This window comes from Chelonia mydas, chromosome 1 (genome assembly GCF_015237465.2).
Source record: "Chelonia mydas isolate rCheMyd1 chromosome 1, rCheMyd1.pri.v2, whole genome shotgun sequence".
Classification (NCBI taxonomy): domain Eukaryota; kingdom Metazoa; phylum Chordata; order Testudines; family Cheloniidae; genus Chelonia; species Chelonia mydas.
Window position 1 is genome coordinate 10,787,548 of NC_057849.1, and position 23,595 is coordinate 10,811,142.

Consider the following 23,595-nt stretch of genomic DNA (forward strand, 5'->3'; position numbering starts at 1 on the left):
CCTTACTTAATACTTAATATTTCAAATGCTTTAACTGTTCTTCCTTCTTTGGCTGTATCTTTATTAAAAATGTAAAGCAGCTTTTTAATGGCCTTTGTGCCATGGTAGTAAGCAGGCTGAGGTTTCTATATACCAAACCCAAAACCTTGTTTAACACTGCACAGTGACTGGATCGTGGTGACACCTTTTAATTTTGGGGCCCATATATTCCATCAAAAATAATACAACAGGGGGTCTCAAAGCAGATGATGAGTTTCAAAGTAGATGACGCCCTACTCTGTCCTTGCATGGGAAAGGGGCCTGATAAGAGGAGGAACCTGAGGAGCTATATCCTAATGCTTGTAATTAGAAAAGCTTGGAGCTGAGTGTATCTGTTCTTTCATGCCCAGGGTTTAAATGCCCAGCAAAAAGAACAACACTCCAAAGAATGAACATCCCTCATGCATATCAAACAGAAAGTACAAACCTCCAACTCTGGCAAGACAGAGATGCATGAAATGATATGACATGCTCTTTAAACCAGGTCTCTCCTGTTGGATCTTTAGGGTCTCATCAGTAGAGCCCTGTGTAGATACAAAATTTATATCCGCGGATGCAGATACCCATGGATATAAAGCAGATATCTGTGGAGCTGCAGGGCACTAGTGACAACGAACGAGATCTGGAGGGCCATGGCCAGCGACCAGGCCAGGAACTGCAGAAGTGAAAGCAGCAGCATGTCGGACCGCCACTTGCAGGAGCCAGCACCCAGCCCAGGCAGTTCCTGTGGCATGTCTGTGCTGATCCAAGCCGTGCCCACTTGGGTGGGCACCAGGCTCAACTGCAGCTGTCCCTGGTCACATTAGTGTGTGCAAGCAGCTCGCATGCTCCCGGACATTGGCTCTGGGAGGGAGAGTTCATGCAGTCTTTTTTAAGAAGATTGCCAAAGCTCAGCAGGACAGGGAGGCACAAAATATTATTGGTACTGATATGCAGAGACCATTTCCAAGAAGTGCCTCCTGTTCTGAGTTCTCATATAGCTAATTTATATTGTCAAGTGTAACTCAAACCTTTCTGAACCATCCTTCCATGGCATAAGGTTACATGGGTGTAGAGTTTCATGTGGATTGGTTTTCTTTTGGCAACCTTAGAAAGCATGTAAAAATCAAGTTTATAATGGACAGGTAGCTTTAACTTTAAAGTATGGAGACACTTGTCCCTCTCTAATTATTACTGCTCTAACTAATGCCCCCTATAAAAGCAGTTTTCCTTGCATCCCATAGTCTACTTTTTTTTACCAGTTGTTATTTCGCCATATCTAGACTGACAGCTTCTGGGGCCAGGAGCTTTTGTCTTCATATTTAATTGTAAAGCCCCATGTACACCTATTTCTCTAAAAAAAAGAAGATGAAAGGTTTGGAAGAAAACAGTCACTTACTTCTTCTGTAGTAGGTGAACAATATGGAACTTTCCTTCTACTTTAATTAGATACGACACCTTCTCCTAGAGCATTCAAATAAAAAGTATAATTCAGTAGTATTCTAAAACTCTGAATAATCAATCCCTATACTGTATCCCATTTTATAAAAATTGTATTCTTATATTTCCTCAGATTGTGTTCAGAGATTTTTTTCTCCTTTCATTTAAGGCCTCGTTACAGCAGTGAAGTTTGCTAAATATTTCCCAGAGTTGCCCATACTGGTCCAGCTGGATCACCATGAGCAGTATTAGGATCCACAATATAAACCAGCCTCCCATGGTCCCAACAGTATTTAACCCATATCATTGAAACCTGCTCAGAACAACTCTAGTCCACAGTGTGAAAAATGGATGCGGCCCTGGGAGTGCTGTTTACATTAGGCTTCCCAGGATTGCTAAAATTGGTGTACCTCAATCAGCGTCAGCAAAAATGGGAAATATTTATAAAATGTCTCTAGCGTAGACAGAGCCTAGCAGTTGACACTAAACACCATTGCCACAGCACTACTATGCAGTCTCAAATTGAGGCTGAATAACAATTTTGGAATAATGGGTAGAATCAAATCGAATAGAATATGATACTCTTGCTGTCTTAATTTGGCAGCAGCCTCATCTTTACGGCTGCTCAGAACTGCACATTGCTTTGTAGGACAACACCTTTTCAGTGGATATTATGATTTATTCTTGCATAGCATACGTGCTCCACAAAAAAAGGTGTCTCAACCTCAAAGTTAGGATATGAAGTTTAGAGCATGAATCCCACACATGCCAGTCCATTCTCAGGACTGGCTGTCAGGAAAAGCTGATTTTCAGAAAGAAAACACCATACTTCCTTTTGGTGTTCCATGATACAGGCATTTTTTAGATTTTGTCTTTAAAAATCTGGCCCTTAACCCGAAGTCTTTTGAAAGGTATTTAGGTTCCCATCTAAGTATTTAGGCACTCAAATGCTTTCAAATCTCTGGCCCTACGTCATCACTGTCTTAGTAACAGACCAAGGGCTATATTGTGGCATTTAGCCACAGCACAAAGCTACAATTCCAGGTCGAAAATTAGGATGGAGTTGTGCCCCAGGAGTCAAACATGGACACAGAAGGTTGCAATTCAGTTTACAGTACTCAGTTCACTTTTGGCTTTTTGTCTGTTTTACTTTACAGGGAGAATGTTTCACTCAGTACTTACCTCAGTTTGGTTAAGATTTGGGTCATAAAACTTGCATTCTTCTAGATTCTTATTATACCATTTGGTGCTCAGAAAAGCCTTGTAGAATATTTCCAGTAGGAAAATATATATTAAGAATCCCTAAACTATGACAACATAGGTCAAATTCTATACCTCACGTACCAAGCAAAATTCCCTTTCAAAGGATGGACAGCATGAACTTCCAATCCTAGTACTCCAGGAGGAGTTCAAGACAGACTATCAGAATGCCAGAACTATTATTTCTCAGGGGTTTTATGCAGTTACCAAAGACTGGACTCAGGGATCATTCGTCTGAATCAACATAGCAATTCCAATTTTCTTAGAAAGCGGTACTACCTTGGTATCTATGCCATCTCTTGGTTCCAGCTTTCTTGGTGTTATCACTTCAGAATAAGAGAATTTTAAAGTCTCAGAAGAGCCTAGAAATAGAAATAGTTTCAAACAAGTTCAACAGAATATAAGTTTACAGTTACTTGGATACGTGCTTCTGGATTCTGACATTGCAAATGATTTTATACAGAAGTCACTCTGTACAATGTGTGAAGGAGGAACAATTCCGGGGACAGGGATGAACTCTGCGTCTCAATTCAATAATGTTTGTAAATAATTTGATAAGCTTAGATACAGAGAGAACACAGTAGCATTACTACTCCTTTGGTTCTCTTTCCCAACCCGAACTCAAGTCAATTTCTCCATCAGGCCTCTTTTCTGACCAACCCCACTGTGTTCCCGCATCAATAGGCTCTCTCTTCCAAGCAAATACTTACCCCCTCTACCAGACTACACCCTCCCTGGTCCATCTTATCCCATCACATCCAGCTTCATTCTTCTAATACACCCCGCATTAAGCCCTGCTCCTCTATCCGTCCTCTGCATTACACAACCCTCAACCATGGCAAGCCCCATATCCCCACTGCTGCACTGTACTCTTCACTAAGCCATATTCTCTGCCCCTGCAATCACAGTGGACACCACTTCATCACCTACTATTGTAAACCACATTCAGTATGCCACACTCCCCAGTCCCTGTTCCATCCACTGCAAACCTCTCCTCGGAAGAACGTTTACCGCCATTACACAGCATCAAAATACCCCCTTATTCAGCCATATTCCCCTATCCATATTCTGCGCCCTCCAACTATACTCCCAATAACTAGGCCTCTCTTTTGTCAGGCACTCCAAAACTCTACTAGGCAAGACCCATTTCCTTCTTTTTGTTTCATTCCTCATAAATACCCCTTCTAGGGCTACGCCCTATTCCACAGTCACAAACCCTTTCCTGCTGCACCACTCCCACATCAGCTTCACCAGGCTGCACTCCTCTCCTCCCTTCACCATCTGCCCAAGCTTTCATCAGCTGACTCGGGTCCCTGTTCCACTGCCCAAAGTGCTCCCACATCCATGGGTGAAAGTAACTTAAAGGACTAACTGGTACTCCGGAGTTCTGAGCAGGGGGGTGTGGTCTCAAACGGAAGAGGCGTGGCCTCAACCAGAAGAGGCTGGACCTTTAAATACCCAGGCCCTGAAAATCAAAATTTAAAGGCCCTGGAGCTCCGGCTGCAGCTGGGAGCCCCGGGGCCTTTAAATCACCACCGGAGCTACCAGCTGCAGAGGCGGCTGGGAGCCCCGGGGTGATTTAAAGGGCCTGGGGCTCCAGCCGCCGCTACCGCAGTGGAGCTCCGGGCTCTTTAAATCACCACCAGAGCCCTGCCGCCGCTACCCCAGGGCTCCAGCAGCGGGGCTCGGGAGGCGATTTAAAGGGTCCGGGGCTCCAGCCGCTGCAGGGATCCCTGGGCCCTTTAAATCGCCAGCCTGGGGAAGCCAGACCGGTCAGGCAAGGCGTACTGGCTCTTGCCGGTACGCCGGACCGTACCGGCTTACTTTCACCTCTGCCCACATCAAAGCCCTCCTTAATGAGCTCCACTACCTACTCTGTCCCCTGTTAAGCAAGTCTCTTTCTTCTCTTTTCTCCAACCCCGCCACCCCAGGTTCTGCCCAGTCTGCAGGCCCTGCTCCACTGCTCCAAAAATTTGCCTCTCCCAGGAACTCTCACTCCACCTGCCGGCCCTACACAGACCCCCATCTGTGAGCACTTTTGTTTTAATCTTGGCAGGCCCCACTACCCCTTTCCCTGTGCCAGTACATCTGGGCCCCCTGACCAGGATCTATTCCACACTACTCAGTGCCCCTCAAAGCCTCATTGGCAGGTCCTGCTCCATGTCTCCCTGCAGTCCCCCCAACATCCCCTTTCAGCAAGCTGTACTCCTTCCTGTGTACCCCAAACCACCCCTCAGAGGAACTCACTCTTCCCTCACTGTTCCATACCCCAGATAAAGGCGTCAGCAAACCCCACATCCCCTCCCTAGTCTTTCCTCCCAAATTCACCTTGTAAAGTCTCACTCTGTGCTCCTGATTCAATCCCCTACAAACTGCCCCTCAGCTGGCACTGCTCCCCATTCACAACAGCTCCTGAAAACCTCCACTCCAGGCTCAGATACCCTGAACCTCCATTGGACTGCTCCCAAACATCCTCAGCATGCCTATTTCCCTCACAACCACCACACCTTGGCTCCCCACCAGAACACGAACCCCCTGTGGGGCCCACATACCTTCCCTGTTCAAGCACCCATTGAGCCTTCTGTGGGCCCTGCCCTCTCCCCAGATTACCTCTGACCACAGCCATGACACCAAACTCCCTACTCCACACTTCTCCCCTGCTCCCCACCCTGTTCTGCCCCTACCCCCACAAAATTCCTTCTCTTCCCCCTGAAAAAGTCAGTGAGCCAGATTCCCCATTCTCTGCGGTGCCTCCATTTGAATCCCACCTGGAAGGCCCCTCCCCCATCCCTCCTCCGGCCTCAGTGAATTGGCCCCTTTACCCTTCCCCATGTAACACCACAGTATAACTTCCCACTCCCTCCTCCCCATTAATCTGAGCTGAGTGAAGGCTGGAGCAAAGTCCCAGCTCCAGCCCGGCCCCGCAACCCCCAGGAAGCAGCCCCAGCGGTTCCTCACACACACCAGCCTTGAGAGAGGTCACATCAGCCACTTCTCACCCAGCCCCCTCCTTGCTACAGCACTTGCCCCTTTCCAGCTGCTGCTCAGTGCCACCCTGCTCCAGGATCCAAACACCTCACAGCCCTTTGCCCCGGCTCTAATCCCCTCGTTCCTTGAACCTCCCTTGGTATCCATGCTCCCTTTCCCCCTGTCCCAAAAAGAGTCCCTTTGCCCCCCTTCCCGGTTTGCCGTCACGAACCCTCAGGCTCACAGCCCCTTTCTGCCCCATGCCTGGTTCCGGGTCCTGACCTGCTCTCAGGAAATCCTGCTCCTAGTCCCACTCTGGCACCTCCTGAATCTTCCCTCTGTGGGCCCTGGTCTGCATTCACAAATCCCCCACCCTTTGATTTACCCCCCAGTGCTCCCTGCTGCCCCCAAGACTCCATATTCCCCCTCCCCTCAAGCCCCTGTTCCCCTCCTTGTGCCCCAGTCCTGCTCCTCCTCCTGTTCTGGCCCTGTTTTCCCTCACAACCCTGCTCTGACTCCTGGCTCCCCCCTTCCCTGCATGGCCTCCACCTTGCAAGTATGACCCCAAATATCTACCCGCTCTGGCATCTCCACCAGACTCACTGCCCCCCTCACCTGGGCTGAGGAGCAGGAGCAGGGCCCAGACCTGCAGCCCCATCCCTGCGGCTCCTCACAGACACCGGCCAACCACGTGCCGCAAGAACAGAGACAGCGTCTCCCACCCCCTCTGCTCAACTGCCCTAGTGCCAGCTCCGCTCCCCTCCCACTGCCTCAGGCCCAGCCCCCGCCCCCTCTGCTCCTATTGCCTCAGTGCCAGCCCCGCCCCCGCTCCAACTGCCCTAGTGCCAGCCCCGCCCCCTCCGCTCCTACTGCCTCAGTGCCAGCCCCGCCCCCGCTCCAACTGCCTCAGGGCCAGCCCCGCCCCCTCCGCTCCCCTCCCCTCCCACTGCCTCAGGCCCAGCCCCCGCCCCCTCTGCTCCTATTGCCTCAGTGCCAGCCCCGCCCCCGCTCCAACTGCCTCAGTGCCAGCCCTGCCCCCTCCTCTCCCCTCCCACTGCCTCAGGCCCAGCTCCGCCCCCTCTGCTCCTATTGCCTCAGTGCCAGCCCCGCCCCCGCTCCAACTGCTCCAGGGCCAGCCCCGCCCCCTCCTCTCCCCTCCCACTGCCCCAGGCCCAGCCTCCGCCCCCTCTGCTCCTATTGCCTCAGTGCCAGCCCCGCCCCAACTGCCTCAGGGCCAGCCCCGCCCCCTCCTCTCCCCTCCCACTGCCTCAGGCCCAGCCCCCGCCCCCTCTGCTCCTATTGCCTCAGTGCCAGCCCCATCCCCGCTCCAACTGCCTCAGGGCCAGCCCCGCCCCCTCTGCTCCTATTGCCTCAGTGCCAGCCCCGCCCCCCTCCAACTGCCTCAGGGCCAGCCCCGCCCGCTCCTCTCCCCTCCCACTTGCCTCAGGCCCAGCCTCCGCCCCCTCCGCTCCTATTGCCTCAGTGCCAGCCCCGCCCCCGCTCCAACTGCCTCAGTGCCAGCCCCGCCCCCTCCTCTCCCCTCCCCCTGCCTCAGGCCCAGCATCCGCCCCCTCTGCTCCTATTGCCTCAGTGCCAGCCCCGCCCCCCTCCAACTGCCTCAGTGCCAGCCCTGCCCCCTCCTCTCCCCTCCCACTGCCTCAGGCCCAGCCTCCGCCCCCTCCGCTCCTATTGCCTCAGTGCCAGCCCCGCCCCCCTCCAACTGCCTCAGTGCCAGCCCTGCCCCCTCCTCTCCCCTCCCACTGCCTCAGGGCCAGCCCCGCCCCCTCCTCTCCCCTCCCACTGCCTCAGGCCCAGGCCCAGCCCCTGCCCCCTCTGCTCCTATTGTCTCAGTGCCAGCCCCACCCCCGCTCCAACTGCCTCAGTGCCAGCCCTGCCCCCTCCTCTCCCCTCCCACTGCCTCAGGCCCAGGCCCAGCCCCCGCCCCCTCTGCTCCTATTGTCTCAGTGCCAGCCCCACCCCCGCTCCAACTGCCTCAGGGCCAGCCCCGCTCCCACCTCTCCCCTCCAACAGACTTAGTCAGGTAATTGCCCCTAGATGAGAGTTTTCAACTATTCAGATGCACTTTCTGAAGATCTTTAGAAGAGGACTTCTCCAAAGGTGTTAACTATGAGTCCTCCATGCTGTTGGGTAGAGAGCTCACAGGTTGGGATGGAGTAGGCAACCATTGTCCTGAGAAATCACACCTGGACCCAGCAGGAGAGGCAGTGGAGGCTTGATTGACAAGGCCAGTAGGTTTGAGAACAAGGGCTGGCGAGGTCATGCCAGTGCTATAAGGATGAAATGAGCATGGTCTTCTTTGACTCCGAACAAGACTGTTAGTATATAGGCCTGTTTGTTAGCCTGAGATAGAATTTTGGGTTTGCTTTTTGATACTCTTATATCCTCACTAATATGTGTGAACAAAGACACTGTGTTACATCTGCCCACAAACAGATGGGGTGATAAGAGATGGAGTTAAAAGTGTTACAGGGTCTAGTGGGAGTTTAATATATGAGCATACACTGGAAGCCTGCCTGGCTCCTTTCTCAAGCCAGGGTCAAGCAACCAGTTAGGAGCAGTAAGGGGGTCGGGGAGAGGCATAAGAAACACGAGAAAAGCCAAAGAAAGCTTGTCCCTGACCAGAACAGAATCTCACTCATTACCCCTCCCATAGGATGCAAAAGAGGTGGGAGAATGCCCCCAAACTGACATGATATGAGCATAAATTGTAAGGGGTGGGACCAGGGGCGTTCACTGCAGGTATATTTGGCCCTACTGTGAAGGAGAAGGGGGCAATAGAAACAGTGACATGGGGAAAGGCTCTGTGGTGTCAGAGATGGGAACAGAACACTGGGAAAGAGACTCTGCCGGCATGTAGGGCTATGAATATGCCTGCTTGAAACTAACCCCAATAAACATCACATTGCCTGCACTTTGGACTTCTGGTCTTCTGCTTTCTGTCTGAGTAACAAGAACCAGGGGCAAGGGTGAAGGGAAAGCCGCCTAACAAAGACCCTGGATTGAAAGGCAATTGGACGGAAGGCATACAGGTTGGGGGGGGGGGGGTCCATAGAGAGAAGCAGAAAAGCATCTGTCGACCTCCCCGGGAGCAAAGCTGATGGCATTTTTTGTTGATCATTGTTCCACTTTGGGAGGCCCACAGAGCTGGAAGATGAAGATGGATCTCGCCCTGTTTGCTGCCCTGGAAAGTGAGCAACTCTGAGATTAATCAAATTAGTTATGCTCTTTTGCATATAGTCTGTATGGTTTCCTGTTGTGCTGCTACAAAACCACAAGTAACAACGGAAGGTCCTTAAAGCTGCAATGTCCTATATCACCAATTGTATTCATGCTTATGAATAGGTAATCAATCAATGTAAGGAATGAGTGAGATAGTGTGAGTGACAGCCAATGGCAAAGCAAAGAAGCAAATACCGTCTTTTATAGAACCATGGTATTATCTGGGTGAAGATATATATCTTGAGATGGGCGGCCAGGACGGTTACCAACAAGGAGATGTAACCTACAACAGCAAGAACTTTGGACCGGACCTGAAGGAGTAGAGCCCTCCCGCAGATCTGAAGGGATTCCGGGGACTCTCGTCATCTAGCGGTTTGACCTCTGGGCAGCTGGAACCTGGCCAGTCTCAGTCACCTAAGATCGAAAGCAACATCCGCACCTGCAGCATGTCATCAGTATGAATGGGATGTATGTGTGAATATAATTGCACAAATAAGGGAAGCAAGTAATAAATCAACCCTGGTACTGCTTTAGTTCGACCTTTGTTTGTGGTTATTTCTTGGCTGGTTCCAAGAACGGGAACATTAATTGGTGCATTGGCCAGGAAACAAAGGGTTAAATTGAACTGAAGTAGTATCTGATTAACAGGTTTGGTGTGTTTTCCAGGACCCGACTATCACATGGGTAGGCTAGCAGTCCCAGATAGCATTGGGTATTCTCCTCCCTCTCGGTTTCCTGAGTATCACCGTGGGTGCGTTGACGTCCCTGGGGTAGTCTCGGTGTGAGGGGAAAATGGGGCCACCATACTGATGTTCGGAAAGGGCAAGAGCGAGGAGGAAAAGAAAGAGGAAGTAGACAAAAGGGAATGGGGTGCTGTAAACAGGCCCTCCCCCTTTCTGGCATGGCTGCAGAATTTAGGCACAGATCCCTGGAGTCCCAGGGTGATCTCGGGAGGGGACACGATCCCAGTCCTGGAGAATAATTATGAGATGTATTTAGCATTGTATAAACCTGATAAAGGGGGACAGACCACTGCAGGAGCATGGTTTCTGTGGCAAACATGTTGGGCTTGGCAAACCACCAAAGCAGAGCTCACCAGGGGATTGGAGGCGTTTTGCCAGGACTTAATGGAGACTCGGAGGGAGTGTGACCTGTAGAAGGTTCAGGCTCAGACAGCCTCGGCGCCTGCCGCCTCCGCTGCCATATCAGCAGTCAAGTTGGAAAATAGTCATACTAGGTCACAGAATTACAGGAAGAAAACAGGGATCTAAAGGCGCCTGTTATCCTGCTTAAGGATTTAGTGGGGGGACCTGGCCCATGTGCCCCAATGACCCCGATAAGCCTTCCCCGAGTCAAACAAGGGCCCCCATGGCAAGTGGGTCCACAGGAGCCAGCCAGCTTAAAGTTATAGGAACACCTCTGGGAATGGGGGGGAGAACTAAACTGTCGCTTTTCTGTCTTCCCTTCATAGGTAATAAATTGACAGCCGCTCTTGGGAGAAGAACCCCACTGACCCGAGAGAAGGTAAGGGGGGAAATGAGGAAGGTGTATGAAGGGCCAACTGTGTTTTTAAAGAGCAAACTTTCTGGAGTTTTTTCCCCATTCACCTTAGGTATTTATAAACCCCCTCCCCCATTAATGTACTATGTGATTATCTCACAATCTGTAATGCATTTCTCCTCATAACAGCTCTATAAGGTAGGAAAACTAACTGGGGAAACCGAGGCACAGGGAGGCTAAATGATTTGCCCAAGATCACATGGGAAGTCCATGGTGGAGCAGGGACATAAACCAGACTCTCAAGTTCTAGCATAGCACCCTAAAAACTGGACCATCCTTGTCCTCCTTTAATTTAGAATTTAGCTATTTTAATTTAAAGGTCCAGTTTTTTACCTCAGGGTTATTAACTAGGGGATTGTTAACAATATCCAGGGCTAAATTCTCAGCTTTCAATACAGTACATGTTTTTCCTCATTACATAGAAAAACACCCTCATCTTGTAGTCCAATAAACCTGCGAGGAATTTGCAACCAAGAATGTAAACCTTTATTCAGCCAACCTTTTTAGAAATAGTTTAATTTTACTCAATATTGTATTCTCCAAGGTACATGCCAAAAAACCCACTTACCTGAATATATGGATAATCTGCTATCAGTTGTCTTTTCTCATTCTAAGTAAAAAATGGGAAGTTTTTGGATATTGCGCCTCTGAAACCCAAGATAAAAAATTAGAAATTCAAATGCTAACTTTTATTTGCACTCTTGATTCATGTTAAGGGATAGTCCGATACATTATCTAGATGTAAAAAATTTGACATCATAAGCATCTGTGGCTTTGGTAGATGTGTCTATGATGAATTCAATGTATGTCTCACAGGAAATATTACTAGAAATCTTAATTCTAACATTCCAAATATAAATATGGTGTAATAGACTGACAATATCCTATAATACCCTGGACAAACCTATGGAATTAAGATTAACTTTCTTGACTCAAATTAAATCTTGTTGAATTAGGGTTAATACATTTGTGGGTCCATTGTATTAAAAATGCAATTGAGTATATGTTACTGTGGAATTACATGTGCCTTTTCTAGTAAGAGGGAGATGCTAATGCACTTCTTTTGTTATCAGCTCTTTGAATCCACTCCATGGAGAGGTGTGCATTTATCAATTCACACTGGATTTTCCAGGGACCAACAGTCAAAGAAAGGATTGCTGGATGAATAGCCTAGTTTTAAACAAAAAGAAAAGGAGTACTTGTGGCACCTTAGAGACTAACAAATTTATTTGAGCATAAGCTTTCGTGAGCTACAGCTCAGTTCATCGGATGCATTCAGTGGAAAATACAGTGGGGAGATTTATATACATAGAGAACATGAAACAATAGGTGTTACCATACACGCTATAACGAGAGTGATCACTTAAGGTGAGCTATTACCAGCAGGAGAGCGGGGGGGGGGGACCTTTTGTAGTGATAATCAAGGTGGGCCATTTCCAGCAGTTGACAAAAACATCTGAGGAACAGTGGGGGGGAGGGAATAAACATGGGGAAATAGTTTTACTTTGTGTAATGACCCATCCACTCCCAGTCTTTATTCAAGCCTAAGTTAATCGTATCCAGTTTGCAAATTAATTCCAATTCAGCAGTCTGTTGTTGGAATTTGTTTTTGAAGTTTTTTTGTTGAAGAATTGCAACTTTTAGGTCTGTAATCGAGTGACCAAAGAGACTGAAGTGTTCTCTGACTGGTTTTTCAATGTTACAATTCTTGACGTCTGATTTGTGTCCATTTATTCTTTTACGTAGAGACTGTCCAGTTTGACCAATGTACATGGCAGAGGGGCATTGCTGGCACATGATGGCATATATCACATTGGTAGATGTGCAGGTGAACGAGCCTCTGATAGTGTGGCTGATGTGATTAGGCTCTATGATGGTGTCCCCTGAAAGATATGTGGGCACAGTTGGCAACAGGCTTTGTTGCAAGGATAGGTTCCTGGGTTAGTGGTTCTGTTGTGTGCTGCGTGGTTGCTGGTGAGTATTTGCTTCAGGTTGGGGGGCTGTCTGTAGGCAAAGACTGGCCTGTCTCCCAAGATCTGTGAGAGTGACTTCAGGATAGGTTGTCCTTCAGGATAGGTTGTAGATCTTTGATGATGCGTTGGAGAGATTTTAGTTGGGGGCTGAAGGTGATGGCTAGTGGCGTTCTGTTATTTTCTTTGTTGGGCCTGTTCTGTAGTAGGTAACTTCTGGGTACTCTTCTGGCTCTGTCAATCTGTTTCTTCACTTCAGCAGGTGGGTACTGTAGTTGTAAGAACGCTTGATAGAGATCTTGTAGGTGTTTGTCTCTGTCTGAGGGGTTGGAGCAAATGCGGTTGTATCGAAGTGCTTGGCTGTGGACAATGGATCGTGTGGTGTGGTCTGAATGAAAGATGGAGGCATGTAGGTAGGAATAGCGGTCAGTAGGTTTCCGGTATAGGGTTCGTGTTTATGTGACCATCGCTTATTAGCACCATAGTGTCCAGAAAATGGATATGTTGTGTGGACTGGTCCAGGCTGAGGTTGATGGTGGGATGGAAATTGTTGAAATCCCCCCTGCTCTGATGCTGATAATAGCTCACCTTACCTGATCACTCTTGTTACAGTGTGTACGGTAACACCCACTGTTTCATGTTCTCAGTGTATATAAATCTCCCCACTGTATTTTCCACTGAATGCATCCGATGTAGTGAGCTGTAGCTCACGAAAGCTTATGCTCAAATAAATTGGTTAGTCTCTAAGGTGCCACAAGTACTCCTTTTCTTTTTGCAGATACAGACTAACACGGCTGCTACTCTGAAACCTGTCATTATGCAAGGTTTTAAACACTCTCAGGGCCTTCTTCCTGATCCAGCAAATGAACAGTACCCTGGTCCAACTCTTAGTGTAGATCGCAAAGACTGGGCCTTCTGAGGCCCCATAAGAGGGGATGTTTCTTCTCAGCTGAAGCTGTGATCCGAACCCCACCCTTCTCAGAAGCCCCCCCACCCCTCTTCACTCCGGGTTGCAGAATTACATTGTACTTGCTTCCCCTTAACTGGGCTGAAGAATGGTAGCCTTACATGCTGCATCTGGAGGGGAGCCAAGGCCTGATAAAGTGCAGATGAAGCCCAGCTGGAAGAGGATTATAAAGCCAGAAAGTAAGAGTAGGAAAGGGGCTGAAGGGATGAGGTCTGCAGTCCCTGCCTCGACAGAGAGGGAGTTTTCCATGGTCAAGGAGGAATTCCCAAGAGGCGGGTGGTGGTGGTCGGGGACTCTCTCCTCAGGCGGACTGAGTCATCTATCTGCTGCCCTGACCGGGAAAACAGAGGAGTCTGCTGCTTGCCAGGGGCTAAGATTCGCGATGTGACGGAGAGTCTGCCGAGACTCATCAAGCCCTCGGACCACTACCCCTTCCTGCTTTTCCACGTGGGCACCAATTATACTGCCAAGAGTGACCTTGAGCGGATCACTGCAGACTATGTGGCTCTGGGAAGGAGGATAAAGGAGTATGAGGCGCAAGTGGTGTTCTCGTCCATCCTCCCCATGGAAGGAAAAGGCCGGGGTAGGGATCGTCGAATCGTGGAAGTCAATGAATGGCTACGCAGGTGGTGTCGGAGAGAAGGCTTTGGATTCTTCGACCATGGGATGGTGTTCCAAGAAGGAGGAGTGGTAGGCAGAGACGGGCTCCACTTAACGAAGAGAGGGAAGAGCATCTTTGCGAGCAGGCTGCTAACCTAGTGAGGAGGGTTTTAAACTAGGTTCACCGGGGGAAGGAGACCAAAGCCCTGAGGTAAGTGGGGAAGCGGGATACCGGGAGGAAGCATGAGCAGGAGCGTGTGAGAGGGGACGGTTCCTGCCTCATACTGAGAACGAGGGGCGATCAGCGGGTTATCTCAAGTGCCTATATACAAATGCAAGAAGCCTGGGAAACAAGCAGGGAGAACTGGAGGTCCTGGCAAAGTCAGGGAATTATGATGTGATTGGAATAACAGAGACTTGGTGGGATAACTCACATGACTGGAGTACTGTCATGGATGGGTACAAACTGTTCAGGAAGGACAGGGAGGCCAGAAAAGGTGGGGGAGTTGCACTGTATGTAAGGGAGCAGTATGACTGCTCAGAGCTCAAGTATGAAACTGCAGAAAAACCTGAGAGTCTCTGGATTAAGTTTAGAAGTGTGAGCAACAAGGGTGATGTCGTGGTGGGAGTCTGCTATAGACCACCGGACCAGGGGGATGAGGTGGACGAGGCTTTCTTCCGGCAAGTCGCAGAAGTTACTAGATCGCACGCCCTGGTTCTCATGGGCGACTTCAATCATCCTGATATCTGCTGGGAGAGCAATACAGCGGTGCACAGACAATCCAGGAAGTTTTTGGAAACTGTAGGGGACAATTTCTTGGTGCAAGTGCTGGAGGAACCAACTAGGGGTGGAGCTCTTCTTGAACTGCTGCTCACAAACCGGGAAGAATTAGTAGGGAAAGCAAAAGTGGATTGGATCCTGGGAGGCAGTGACCATGAGATGGTCGAGTTCAGGATCCTGACACAAGGAAGAAAGGAAAGCAGCAGAATACGGACCCTGGACTTCAGGAAAGCAGACTTTGACTCCCTCAGGGAACTGATGGGCAAGATCCCCTGGGAGAATAACATGAGGGGGAAAGGAGTCCAGGAGAGCTGGCTGTATTTTAAAGAATCCTTATTGAGGTTACAGGGACAAACCATCCCGATGTGTAGAAAGAATAGTAAATATGGCAGGCGACCAGCTTGGCTTAACAGTGAAATCCTTGCTGATCTTAAACACAAAAAGGAGGCTTACAAGAAGTGGAAGATTGGACAAATGACCAGGGATGAGTATATAAATATTGCTCGGGCATGTAGGAATGGAATCAGGAAGGCTAAATCACAAATGGAGTTGCAGCTAGCGAGGGATGTTAAAAGTAACAAGAAGGGTTTCTTCAGGTATGTTGGCAATAAGAAGAAAGCCAAGGAAATTGTGGGCCCCTTACTGAATGAGGGAGGCAACCTAGTGACAGAGGATGTGGAAAAAGCTAATGTACTCAATGCTTTTTTTGCCCCTCTCTTCACGAACAAGGTCAGCTCCCAGACTACTGCACTGGGCAGCACAGCATGGGGAGGAGGTGGCCAGCCCTCTGTGAAGGAAGAAGTGGTTCGGGACTATTTAGCATCCGAGAGTGCTAAAGAAACTGGCGGATGTGATTGCAGAGCCATTGGCCATTATCTTTGAAAACTCATGGCGATCGGGGGAGGTCCCGGATGACTGGAAAAAGGCTAATGTAGTGCCCATCTTTAAAAAAGGGAAGAAGGAGGATCCTGGGAACTACAGGCCGGTCAGCCTCACCTCAGTCCCCGGAAAAATCATGGAGCATGTCCTCAAGGAATCAATTCTGAAGCACTTAGATGAGAGGAAAGTGATCAGGAACAGTCAGCATGGATTCACCAAGGGAAAGTCATGCCTGACTAATCTAATTGCCTTCTATGATGAGATAACTAGTTCTGTGGATGAAGGGAAAGCAGTGGACGTGTTATTCCTCGACTTTAGCAAGTTAGACTTTAGACACGGTCTCCCACAGTATTCTTGTCAGCAAGTTAAAGAAGTATGGGCTGGATGGATGCACTACAGGGTGGGTAGAAAGTTGGCTAGATTGTCGGGCTCAACGGGTAGTGATCAATGGCTCCATGTCTAGTTGGCAGCCAGTATCTAGCGGAGTGCCCCAAGGGTAGGTTCTGGGGCTGGTTTTGTTCAATATCTTCATTAATGATATGGAGGATGGTGTGGATTGCACCCTCAGCAAGCTTGTGGATGACACTAAACTGGGAGGAGTGGTAGATACGCTGGAGGGTAGGGATAGGATACAGAGAGACCTAGACAAATTGGAGGATTGGGCCAAAAGAAATCTGATGAGGTTCAACAAGGACAAGTGCAGAGTCCTGCCCTTAGGACGGAAGAATCCAACACACCGCTACAGACTAGGGACCGAATGGCTAGGCAGCAGTTCTGCAGAGAAGGACCTAGGGGTGACAGTGGATGAGAAGCTGGATATGAGTCAACAGTGTGCCCTTGTTGCCAAGAAGGCCAATGGCATTTTGGGGTGTATAAGTAAGGGCATTGCCAGCAGATCGAGGGACGTGATCATTCCCCTCTATTCGACACTGGTGAGGCCTCATCTGCAGTACTGTGTCCAGTTTTGGGCCCCACACTACAAGAAGGATGTGGAGAAATTGGAGAGGGTCCAGCGAAGGACAACAAAAATGATTAGGGGTCTGGAACACATGACTTATGAGGAGAGGCTGAGGGAACTGGGATTGTTTAGTCTATGGAAGAGAAGAATGAGGGGGGATTTGATAGCTGCTTTCAACTACCTGAAAGGGGATTCCAAAGAGGATGGATCGAGACTGTTCGCAGTGGTAGCAGATGACAGAACGAGGAGTAATGGTCTCAAGTTGCAGTGCGGGAGATTTAGTTTGGATATTAGGAAAAACTTTTTCACTAGGAGGGTGGTGAAACACTGGAATGCGTTACCTAGGGTAGTGGTGGAATCCCCTTCCTTAGAAGTTTTTAAGATCAGGCTTGACAAAGCCCTGGCTGGGATGATTTAGTTGGGATTGGTCCTGCTCTGGGCAGGGGTTGGACTAGATGGCCTCCAGAGGTCCCTTCCAACTCTGTTATTCTCTGATTCTGTGATTCCAGGGGAGAGTCCTTGGGTTCCTGCCCTGGAGTAGGAAATTTGACAAGATGCTGAGAGGTGTGAAGTAGCCATGGAGAGTAAAGGAAGCTCTGGTGGTAAACCCAGGAGATAGAGAGGTGGCATAGGAAGGAGCCCAGGGAAACAGTAACTGGGACTGAGACTGAGCTGATCTAGATTACTAGTCATAGTGTCCCTGTGCTGGAACCTGGAGTAGTTGGCAGGCCGTGTCCCCCTACCAGCCATTGGGAAAGTGGTCCAGGACCTGCAGTTGAAATGGAAGACTGCCTGAAACAGCATACAGACAGCATGTCTGGTGGACTTTGTTACTCCGGAAGTGAGGACAATATCGGGATGTGTCTGGAAGGCCAAGTCATGAAGGCCAAGTATACCGAGTCATGGAAAGAGAGAGGGGCCATAGTGTGAGCAACTGATGGAATGGAATTCCAGATGGGTTGAGAGCTAATTCTCCGACCTAGGCACAAGGAGGAGCTCCTGTCCTGAGTAGGACTCCTTCATATGCAGAAATCTTGCAACTGTACAATATGATAAAATAAGAGAGTTGATGGTACTTCCCGTTGCATACAGATGGCACTTCATCATGCTCTATGTACTGCATTTCAAGTTCCTCACATTCTTTTTTTCCTGTGACAAAGTTCCTCCTCTACTTTGGTGGGTCTTGCACTTATTGGCGGATTTGCTCGCCTTGGAACTTGGAACTTCAAGGCAGCCCTCAGCTTAGCCGTTTTTCTGAACCCACAGTCGAGGTCGACTCCTCCTGTGTCTGACCAGGAGTTGGGAGGTTTGGGGGGAACCCGGGGCCGCCCTCTACTCCGGGTTCCAGCCCAGGGCCCTGTGGAATGAACCTGTCTAGAGTGCCTCCTGGAACAGCTGTGCGACAGCTACAACTCCCTGGGCTGCTTCCCCATGGCCTCCTCCCAACACCTTCTTTATTCTCAACATAGGACCTTCCTCCTGGTGTCTGATAATGCTTGTATTCCTCAGTCCTCCAACAGTCCGCGTTCTCACTCTCAACTCCTAGTGCCTCTTGCTCCCAGCTCCTCACACGCACACCACAAACTGAAGTGAGCTCCTTTTTAAACCCAGGTGCCCTGATTAGCCTGCCTTAATTGATTCTAGCAGCTTCTTGATTGGCTGCAGGTGTTCTAATCAGCCTGTCTGTCTTAATTATCTCCAGAAGGTTCCTGATTGTTCTGGACCCTTCCCTGTTGGAGGACGGGACCGTCCCTCGCTTGCTCCTCAGCTATCTGCTTTCTTTTCTTTCCTAAAGCCCCCTGGCCTAGATTTTTCTTACTTTTGGACCCTGCCTTAGTTTACCCCCCCGCCTGCTTTCGGGCGCAGCTATTTATTTTAGCTGAGACCCCTGGAGGAGGGGGGGAAGATTGCTGATTCTGCTATCCGGAGGGGGGAGTGGAAGCCCCCAGACCCAGCCGCTTTGCTGGCAGTTCGGACTATCTCTACAACATTCTTAGCATGCCTGAAGCCTTGGAACACAGCCAACACGGCCGGAGAAGAAGGATTCCAGAAGACAGGAGAAATAATTTAAGAAGCTACAAATCATCGTGAAGGGGGCCGTAAGACTGAGTAATTTTTCGAATTCTACTCTCGTGGGGGGCAGTTTGACTGTGTTTTAATTGCGTTTGTGGTGGCACAGGGAGTGTGGCACAGAGCCGCCTTCCGATCCATTGGTGCCCCCCCACCCCACCCCCACCGTTACTACAACTGTCACGGCCCCCGTCATTCGTCCCTGCTGGCAACCTGCCATCTGCCCTCGGATCCAGCTGTTTGCTTTGGACTTTGCCTTTCGGACCGGACATAACAGCCGACCAAACGAGACTCTTTGGACAAACGTGCGTGGGTTTACACGCCCCCCCTCCCCCGGATTGCTTACTTTACGGCTTGCCCCTATTATTGGATTCCTTTTTGTTTTTTCCCCCCCTCCCTGTCCAACCCTTTTGGCATTCCCCCCTCCCGCCTGCAGCTTAGCAGGGAGGAGTGGTTAATTCCCTTTCCCCTCCCCCTTCCTCCTTCCGGTGTCTCCCCGTCTCTCCCTGCTCACAATGGCGGGGAATGAGAGGGGCGAGGCCCCTTTAGCAAATTTAGTTGTTTCTCCCCCCCCCCGCCCAACCCTCCCCCCCCCCACCACGATTGTTAAAATACTTGCCACCGCCCCCGCTGGGGCACCGGCAGCAGGAGACACCAAAGTGATTACTGCTGCTGCTGTGCCCACTGCCCCTTCAGGTTCTAAGAACCCCCTGCCAGCTGGCCGCAAAGGCCAGGGTGGGCAGAAAGGAAAGGGCCCTGCTAAAACATCTGGGCCCTCCATGGCAGGGGCTGCCCCCACAGCCGTGGCCTCGTCATCGACCGCGGCGCCCCTCCCCGCAGTTCCCTCCACCAGCTCTGCGAGTGCCCCTCCCCCGGGCCCCAGGACATATGCCCGGGCGGTGGCAGGCTCCCCCTTGCCTGCCGCCTCGTCATCTCGCCCACCCACTGCCTCCGCTACCATCACCAGCAGCCGGGGCCCTTTCCCCGCCTTGACCAGGAAGCACGGTGTCCGTTGCTTCCTGGTACCCGCCTCGCCCCGCGTGGAGACATACGTGCAGGCGTTGGCGAAGGTGGTAGGACCCACGGCTATTGTGGCGGCCTCCAAGATGTATGGGAAGGTCGTTTTTTTTTTAGCTACGGAGGCTGCCGCCCAGGAGGCGGTGGAGAGGGGCCTGGCGGTGGGGGGGGTGTTCGTCCCCCTAGAGCCGCTAGAAGATCTGGGCGTTCGCCTCGTCCTCACCTCCGTTCCTCCCTTTTTACCCAATGCTGCCCTGTTACCCGCTCTCTCCGCCCTGGGGAAACTTACCTCTGTCATCAGCCCTCTCCCGTTGGGCTGCAAGGACCCCACCCTCCGTCACGTCCTTTCTTTCCGCCGGCAAGTGCAGCTTCTACCGCCGGCGGGGGTGCGTGACGGGGAGGCGCTTGAGGGGTCCTTCCTAGTCCCCTACGAGGGATCCCGCTATCGGGTCTTTTACTCCACCGGAGAGGCCCGGTGCTACCTCTGCCACTCAGCGGGGCATGTCCGCAGAGACTGTCCTTTGGCCCGGGGGGGAGGGGCACCCGAGACCCCCAAGACCCGGCGGGACATCGGCCCCGTTGTTGCCGACGCCCCTGGCTGCCCGGCACCTGAAACCAACCCTCCTCCTACTCACTCCGTCGCTGCTCCCGTCCGGGCCCAGGAGACTCCTTCCTTACAACGCCCGGGCGAGCAAGGGAGTCCCACCCTTGCTATTTCCACTTCGGCAGAGCCTATGGAGGAGGGTGCGACAAAGATATTATCGGGCATAGGAGAGGGCCCGCCCCAAGGAGAACCCCCCCCTCGTCATGCTGCCTCACCGCTACCCCCCCGAACCCCTGAACCATTGCCTCCGCCCCCCGACACGACCCCTGCTAACCAGCCCCCAGACGACGCTATGGAGGGCTGGAACCTAGTCCAGGGGAAACGAGGCAAGCGGAAGGCTCGAGCTCCGCTGCATTCATCCGACGCGGAAGCCCCCCGGAAGACCAGGAAGGGAGGCACTGATATCGAGCCCTCCGCTGCGACCACGAGTGAGATCCATCCGCTGGTGTCGGGAGGGGAAGACAGACTGGCTTTGGAGGGCAGAACCCCCCCTCCACGGGAGACCCTCCCCTCCGAGACCCCTGAGGACGCCCCTTCTGCCCGGATGCCATCCGAACCCCCCGCGAACCCCGAGGCGACCGCTGAGGCGGGCCCTAGAGGAGAGGCCCCCGGGGTGGCAGGCGTTGGCCTCTCCTCCGTGTACGCGGAGATTGAGGCCCTAGATTTGACCCCGGTCACCCAGGGAGAGGATGACCTACTCCCGGCTGGCCTCGAGCTGGACAACCTCACCCCAACCCCCCTTTCCCCATGCTCCCTTCCCCTGATTGCCTTCCCGGGCGAGCACCCTGCAGAAGGTGGTCCACCACCTGATGCCATGGCCGCCAAGACCACCACGGAGCCAGCGCCTAGCATTACTGGGAGCCCCTTCCCTTACCCCTTAACCCTCGACTCTGCTCAGGAGGCACCTTCCTTCAGCTGCTTGCCTCCTGAATCTCAGAGCCTTACCTCTGCCCCTGCCCCCTCCCCTGCCCCCACCCAGTTTACCCCCTCCTGCAATGCTCCTGCCGCCCCTGGGGTCGTTTTTTTTCCGCCTTTTGCCGATTCCCCCCAGGGAGCAGTCTCTGCACTTTTTAGTCGCGACCCATTAGGAGTTGCAATTTTTCCCCCGCCATCCCCTTCCACCCCAAGGTATGAAATGGATCTAATAACCCCAGCCTGTCAGACGCCCCGTCGGTGGTCCGCACCCTGCCTACCCGCCTTAGCGGACCTCGAGGCTGTATTAAGAGCCCCACCAGGGAATACCCCGGGAACCGTAACCCCACCCCCCCATGAGCTGCGGCATGCACTACGGAAGTTCTTAGAACACACCCGTGGTGCCCGCAATAAGGTACAGCTAGCTCTTCAGCTCTGGGGGGACTTTGAGCAAATTTTTCAGGCCACAAGGGCCCTTATAAAGGAGGGCAGAGGGCAAGGCAGGCACGGTGCTGCGGCCTACGTGCGGGCCTGCAGTTTCCAAAGCGATCTACTCATCTATGAGATGGGTCACGGGTTGCTGCGCAACCCGCCGGGGGCCACAAACACCCCCGCCACTGAGAAACCTCCACCCCACCAGCCCTCTGCATGATGCCCTTTCTTATTGCAACCTTGAATACCAGGGGCTGTAGGATGGCTCTCCGCAGGTCCCAGGTGCTCTCTTACCTTCGGGAAGGGGGGTACTCTGTAGTTTTCCTGCAGGAGACCCATACGGACCCAACCTTTGAGGACAGGTGGCGGCTGGAGTGGGGGGACGGGGTCTACTTTAGCCACTTCACGACTTGGCAAGCTGGAGTGGCGACCCTGTTCTCCCCCACCCTACGGCCCGAGGTGCTAGGGGTCACTGAGGTCGTGCCGGGCCACCTGCTGCACCTTCGAGTCCGTATGGAGGGGCTCGTGGTCAACCTTGTTAATATCTATGCCCCACAAATGAGCCCAAAGCGGCCACAATTTTACCAGCGGGTGTCCGACTTTCTCGGCACCCTAGATTCGCACGAGTGCCTGGTCCTGGGAGGGGACTTTAACACCACCCTCGAGGAACAGGACCGCTCAGGCGCCGAGCCGAGCCCGGCTGCCGCGAATATTCTCCGGGGAATAGTTGAATATCACTCCCTAGTAGACGTCTGGCGTGACCATCACCCAGATGACACCTCCACGTTCACTTTTGTCCGGGTGGAGGCCCATCGGTCACACCACTCTCAGTTGGACTGTATTTATTTATCCCATTTCCATCTTTCACAGGCCCACTCCTCCACCATTCGGCCGGCCCCTTTTTCCGACCATCATTTAGTTACTATAACGGTCTCCCTCCGTGCAGAGAGACCGGGGCCGGCCTATTGGCACTTTAATAATAGCCTGTTGGAGGACGAGAGCTTCGTGACGTCCTTCTGGGAGTTTTGGCTCGCCTGGCGAGAGCAGTGGCGTGCCTCTCCCTCGGTGCGGCGATGGTGGGATCTAGGGAAGGTCCGCGCCAAGCTCTTCTGCCGTGACTACACTCGGGGCACCAGCCGACTGAGAAATGCGGCGATAGAGCAGTTGGAACGGGAGGTCTTTGAGCTGGAGAGGCGCCTGGCCGCTGACCCCGAGGACCCGTTCCTCTGCGGAGCGTGCCGGGAGAAGCGGGAGGAGCTTCGGGCCCTCGAGGACCACCGGGCCCGAGGTGCCTTCGTCCGGTCCCGCATCCGCCTCCTTCGGGAGATGGACCGCGGCTCCCGCTTCTTCTATGCCCTGGAGAAAACGAGGGGGGCCAAGAAGCACGTCACCTGCCTTCTAGCGGAAGACGGCACCCCCCTCACGGATCCGGAGGAGATGTGTGGGAGGGCCCGCGACTTCTACACAAGCCTTTTCTCCCCGGATCCGACTGATCCTGGCGCTTGCGGGGTGCTTGGGAGGACCTCCCCACGGTCAGCGTGGGCGACCGAGAGCGGCTAGAGCTGCCTCTCACCCTGGCCGAGTTCTCGGAAGCCCTCCGCCGCATGCCCACCAATAAATCTCCGGGCATGGACGGGCTGACCGTGGAGTTTTACCACGCGTTCTGGGACATCCTCGGCCCAGACCTAGTCACTGTCTGGGCTGAGTCCTTGCAGGGCGGGATCCTCCCTCTGTTGTGCAGGCGAGCGGTGCTCGCCTTGCTGCCGAAGAAGGGGGACCTCCGCGATTTATGAAACTGGCGTCCCGTCTCACTCCTTAGCACGGATTACAAAATCGTAGCGAAAGCAATTTCGCTGCGGCTAGGGTCCGTGATGGCGGACGTGATCCACCCAGACCAGACCTATACTGTCCCAGGTCGCA

The 23,595-nt window shown here is 52.1% G+C and overlaps 1 protein-coding gene across 1 annotated transcript in view; it reads right to left on the reverse strand.

The window, feature by feature from the left end:
* The window catches only part of LOC114021338 (disintegrin and metalloproteinase domain-containing protein 20), a 155,503-nt gene extending 149,160 nt beyond the window's left edge, over positions 1–6,343 (reverse strand). The window contains exons 1-3 of the mRNA XM_043527319.1: positions 6,301–6,343; positions 2,998–3,080; positions 1,418–1,482 (exon numbers count right to left, since the gene is read on the reverse strand). Of these exons, the coding sequence (XP_043383254.1) occupies positions 1,418–1,482; positions 2,998–3,080; positions 6,301–6,343 (191 nt within the window). The remainder of the gene's footprint in view (positions 1–1,417; positions 1,483–2,997; positions 3,081–6,300) is intronic.
* Between the last annotated feature and the right edge of the window lie 17,252 nt (positions 6,344–23,595).